The sequence below is a fragment of the Pongo abelii genome, chromosome 22 (assembly GCF_028885655.2).
Source record: "Pongo abelii isolate AG06213 chromosome 22, NHGRI_mPonAbe1-v2.0_pri, whole genome shotgun sequence".
Classification (NCBI taxonomy): domain Eukaryota; kingdom Metazoa; phylum Chordata; class Mammalia; order Primates; family Hominidae; genus Pongo; species Pongo abelii.
In genome coordinates this window covers 22,063,118-22,069,117 of record NC_072007.2, presented here as the reverse complement: position 1 = coordinate 22,069,117, position 6,000 = coordinate 22,063,118, and the positions used below count along the sequence as shown (strand labels likewise).

Below are 6,000 nucleotides of genomic sequence, written 5' to 3'. Positions count from 1 at the left end.
CTGTTGATCCTCTGCAGACCATGCAGCCCAGATAATGCAGGGCTGGGGGATCTGCTTCTGAGATGCCCAGTCCTATGTCTGGCTCCAGTTCAGGAACTCAGCCAGTCCCGGGGGCTGAACCTTGGATTTCTCCTGTGCCACCTAGCCTGTGCACTGAGCTTCCTCACAACAAGGTGACAGGGTCAGCTTCACAGACATTACTGCAGGCGATTTTCAGCAAATCTAATTGTATTTCGACTATATAATTAAGAAATCGTGTTCATTTGGGTGTAAGTGACTGACATACACACACACACACTGCACACACACACACATAAACTGTATGGCATTGATTTACATTTCCCATAAACTGGACACATTTTTTACTATTCCAGATGAGTTCATAAAACTCTGAGGTTTTAACCATAAAATAAAAGATAACATTTTCTGTAACCAAACTTACAAATGAATAAGATGAGAAAATGAGAACAGAAAAATCAAGATGGAGTTGTTACCCGCAGTCTGATGGTGCTGAGTTGCATAATGGAGCTGTGTTGAGATGGGATCCCAGGTGCTCTAATTCTGAACCAGTCAATTACAGCTGACCAGCAATCTCTGGCAGTGGGGAAGCTGGAGGTTCCCCCACACAGGATAGCTCTCTGACTCCATAAAACTTCGTTGGGCTTCTCTTCAGGTTCTGAAGTGTGCAGGCTCCTACCCCAGATTCTGCAGTCAGACAAATCTCTCCTCTTTCCAGGGGGACACAAGAGACAGTGTGGATAAGGGCCAGACGTGTTCTACTCAAGGTCTCTGCACATGGAGAAAAACCAGTGAAAGTGAAAAATGCATGTTCTTGATCCTTTGAACAATACCTATGAAAAACGCAACTCTGTGCCAGGACATCATGCAGAATCATAAATGAATGCAATTAAAATAAATGTGAACATTACAATTGTCATCAGGTGCACATTTGTTAATAGATTTTCCAATAAAATAAAGTAAAAGCAGGTGTTTTCTATAAAAATCCACAGTGTGTTGACCCTGAGAATGCACCTCCCTGCCTCCTCATACAGGCAGCAAAATGCAGGTGGATCAGGTTTCCAGCAGCTACTTTCTGACATCTGTGGCATGGCGTGTGCTGAGGCCCATGTCCTGTGGTCTACTCTAATGAAAGGAGTGACTCCGCACGGATTTGTAATCAGAGCCATTTCTGGGAGTCATGGGGATCCCTTGAGAGGTAGCACTGATTGCACCAGGCTCAATTATATTTTGCACCTTCCTTGCACAGCACAGAAATATAGGAACGTTTCACCCAATCCACCCTCCCTCTTTCCTTCACTCAGGGAAAGGCTTCCATCATATGCCATCAGCTTCCCAGCCTCATTCCACCCCCTGTGTATTTTCTCTCAAAGGGATGGATGTACTTCTTACAATGGATGGATTATTCATGAGTACTCTAGGCAATTCCCTAAGATAATGGTTCCTCCCCTCCTTTTTAGACCATATAGGGAAACTTCCTGATGTTATCATGACATGTGTAAACTGTCTTGGCGCTGGGGGGAACGTCTTTTAGCATGTTAAGGCATTATACTAAGCATATAATGAGCAGTGAGGATGAACAGTGGTCACTTTTGTCACTGTCTTGGTTTTGGCGGGCTTTGGCCAGCATCTTTACTGTAACCTTCATCAGCAAGGTATTTATGACCTGGATGTTGTGCAGACCTCCTATCTCATCCTGTGACTAAGAACGCCTTAGCTTACTGGGAATGTAGCCCAGCAGGTCTCAGTCTTATTTTCCCTAGCCCCAATTCAAGATGAAGCTGCTCTTATTCAAAAGCTTCTGACATAAAAACAATGTAGCAAAAATATTTATAATATGAGCACGACTATCTTGCCAAATATATAATAAAATATTATAATGGCAACAATCAATTTTACGTGTCACTTTGACTAGACCATAGTCTCATCTATTCAATCACAAACTAACCTAGGTGTTGCTCCCATGGCATAATACAGGTGTTAGGAGAGCCTCCCATTTTTTTTCCTAAGTCACGAAGAGTGTTCTAGGTAATCAAGGTGGGGCTGATTCAATCAGGGCATAGTAGAAGACGATGGGACTCCATGCTGGATGGCAGACGCAGGTTTTCTCAGGAATTCCAGCCTGTCTTTCCTGAAGGCCAGCAGCGTTGACCTTAGGCTGCCTGGCCAGACCCTACAATTACTGTTACCAGAGCTCACAGCACAATGGAGTGTCCATCCTCAGCTCTCCTCAAAGTCACAGGTGAGAGTCCAAACTCTGTGACAGTGTGAGAAGCACAAGATCAGTTCTACATCAGTATCCCATTGGAGAAAACTAGTATTCTTCCCTTCATGACTAATGTACACTTCATTTTCCAAATGTCTCTGTTCGCAGAAGGCAACAGAAGAGTCCAGGCAACGGTGAGTGAGAAAGCGCCCTCAGCCTACCCAGGTCCTGCAGACCCGAGCCCTGGAATTTAGACTACAGAAAACACATCCTCAGTTTTCAGGGGAGAGAAGAAAGGCAATTGTGAGAATCAAGCCTGCAGAGAAGGAAAATGGATTAGCAGAAGAGGGTCAATTGAATCAGTCTGAGTCAGATGTACACAGTTTTACAAGACAAGGGGGGATAGCTGTAAAAACCATCAGGCTTTAAGGACCCTGACCCTGGGTGAGCCTCTCTCTTGGCTCCCATCAGAACTCAAAGCCTGTTCTAATCAGAGATTTCCGTGGAGGTCTCTGCCCTGAGTCTAACTGGCAAACACTCTCCGGGTTCCCCTGAGATTCCTCGGAACTTTCATCCTGCTGACCACAGAAGGATTATCTGCCCCCAAAGTGACACTGGTTTCTGTGGAGGTGAGAGTGTGTCCTCCTGTTACAAAAACAAAGAAACAAAAAGGACAAAAAAGTTTTGCATTTAGAGACATGAAATGTTAGTACAGAATTGTAAATCTGGAGAAGTGCCCTGATGAAATTTGACAATGAAGCAGCCCCAGACCATGACAGGAAGCCAGCCCTCAGCAGTGCCTGTACCTGCCCTGGAGACAGCCCCGTGCACAGTGTCCCAGGCGCCCCCTGGTGGTTTCGGGGACCCCTGCAGGAAGGTTTGTGTCGGCTCTCACTGACTTCCCCTCACTGTGTCTTTCACAGAGTAATACACAGGCGTGTCCTCGGCTCTCAGGTTGTTCATTTGCAGATACAGCGAGTTCTTGGCGTTGTCTCTGGAGATGGTGAATCTGCCTTTCACGGAGTCTGCATAGTATATGTAACTACTATCACTACTAATGTATGAGACCCACTCCAGCCCCTTCCCTGGAGCCTGGCGGACCCAGTTCATGCGATAGCTACTGAAGGTGAATCCAGAGGCTGCACAGGAGAGTCTCAAGAACCCCCCAGCCTGTACCAAGCCTCCTCCAGACTCCACCAGCTGCACCTCACACTGAACACCTGCAAACGCAGAGACATCCTCGTCAGAAACTGCCATATACAGCCACTGTTTCTCTCACTCGTATCCACACACACTCAATCTCTCTACTTTTCCATGACTCACCTTCTAAAATAGCAACAAGGAAAACCCACCTGAGCCCTAACTCCATGGTGAGTCCTCTGTGTTGAGTTCTGATCCCCACGTGGAAATGCCTTGGAATCCCAGGGCTAAGGCTCCTCTCTCAGAGCTGCAGGGTCAGGGTCATGTTGGTTTTAATCAGTAGAGGGAGGGCCCTATTTTCATATTTCCTACTACATAGCAAGCTCTAGGGTGGGACGCTTGAGGAATAGGCTCTACCCAGATAATAAGACGGTGCCCTGCAGATGTTTGCTGATGATGATGGTATTTGGAAAATATGCTGTCTTACTATGAAATTGTGCTGTGATAAACACTTTGCCCTGATCACCCTATTTCATCTTTAAATATTTGTGTAAATTACGTTCCGTAGGAGTCAATATTTTCTGCTTTTACAGATGTGGAAGTGAAACCACACATGGTGGGGGCTCTGTATGCATCTAGGAGCTCATGTCTGGGATGAGTGAACGCTGGTATCTGGCCCTGTGCTCCTCGTCACTGGCTCTGACATCCCCCTAAACCAACTACAGGATAAAGCCGGACGTGCCGGGTGTGGTTTTCAGAACCCACTTTCTGTAATAAGAGCATGTGTGATGTTGCCACACTCCAGCACTCACCTGAAAATATGGAGAGAACTAGGGTCCAGACACACTAATTTTCAGATACTTCTGACATTTAACCTATGTTTGTATCTTTCTACTACTCCGTGCTTGTCTAAATTTCCATTTGCTTGTAATACAATTTATGCAGCTTAATTGAAAGATAATAAACTTCACATATTTAAAATGTACAATTAATAAACGTGATGTAACTGTCATCATTATCAAGAAAGTGGACAAGTGAACTCTTCTCAACACTTCCTCTTGTTCTGCTGTATTCCTCCTCCTCTCCCCTTCCCTTCTAACATTTCCCCCGGCAACTACTGATCTTCATTATTTTACTTTAGATGCATTTTTTATTCATCAGAATTGATAAAAATGAAATAACATAGTATATATTCTTATTTGTTTGGCTTATTTTACTCAGTATAAATACTTAGATATTTTAGGTTGTAGTTCTGTGTATCAGACGTTTATTTATTATAAATGATGGGTAGTATTTTAGTGAACACATTTACCGTAATTTGTTTTACTATTAAGCAGCTTAACAGTATTTGCGTTCTTTTATTACTCTGGGTCTTACCAAAAAAATCTGCAACTCAGTTTTGAAATGTACATAGATGAAGAATATATTTTACTTTTTTTTACAATAACAACATCAACAATAACAGATAAACAGAGAAGATGGGATTTTGAAAATTAAAAAAAATACTTTAAATACTTGAAATTTTAAGAAAAACATCAAATCTGAAATCCAGGGAGAGGCAAGTTCTTGTAGACAGTAATAAGGCCAGGATATGAGCTGAACTGGGGCAGAGTCTGGCCTATAAAAATGTAGGCTACTACAAGAGAAAAACACACATATATATATTGGATTGCTTGAAGTCAAGTGTGGTAAAGGTGTTGTATGAATTTCTCAGGGACCACATACTGAAGAGCTTTCCTATCCTCTTGAATCACTTTTCCCAATAATGTGGAGAGTCACAAAAATCTTTCCATGCCAATGTGTCTGTCTGTGAGAAAAAAAGAACCCACACTCTGAAATGCATTCAGACTCACCTCCTTTATCCCCATTGCAGAACTAAGAAATTACTCTGCAGGGGCAAGCCACAAAAACCAGGATCTTAGGGGCACTGGGACAATCCCTTAGAAACTGAGATGGGAAAAGAGGTCTTTACCTAAGTTCCATTGAGAAGTACCTCCCCCTTTCTTATTGAATCAGAGCCTTAATCTATGGGTCAGGTCAGCAAATCTGGAAGATGATAACACCAAAATAGAACATTGGAGCTGTGGGAAGGAACAACTGGGGAAAACAAGACGACTCTCACCCAGGGAAAACAGCAAGAACACACAGACCAACATCTCATCTGGAGGAAGTTCAGAAACAATGGAAAGCTCACACCTCGACTCATGTTCACAATATGAACCCATGAAAGGTCAGAAAATATCCCTTTATTCTATTATCCCTTTATTCTAAAAATCCCTTTATTCTAAATATCCCTTTATTCTATGACAATTTCACAATTGTCAGTTGAATATAACATCTTAACCCCCCTGAAGGTACTGAAGGAGATTCTCTGGAGGAGGGAACAGGTGAAGAGACAAAGCCATGGAGGAAAGAAAAGCAAGGTATCACTGGAGGATCTGAAGTCTCTGGTGGGCACAGAAGAACAGACTTCAACTCTGACGTCCACTGCAAAAGTAAATGTCAAATGTGGATGTGAGAATATTCAGACATTTCCACAATAAAGGCCTGGCAATGATAAAGTGTGGTCAAATACAAGCAGAAAATGGATAAAATGAAATAATAAGACAATATCAACTGTCTGACCCAACTTGTCT

At 43.1% G+C, this 6,000-nt stretch overlaps 1 gene segment (V, D, J or C); it reads right to left on the bottom strand.

The window, feature by feature from the left end:
• Positions 1-574: 574 nt before the first annotated feature.
• On the bottom strand, positions 575-3,593 carry LOC134760806 (immunoglobulin heavy variable 3-21-like). The segment is given in 4 exon segments: positions 575-789; positions 2,753-2,869; positions 3,124-3,444; positions 3,548-3,593. Coding segments are annotated over 4 exon segments (699 nt in total).
• Positions 3,594-6,000: the final 2,407 nt, after the last annotated feature.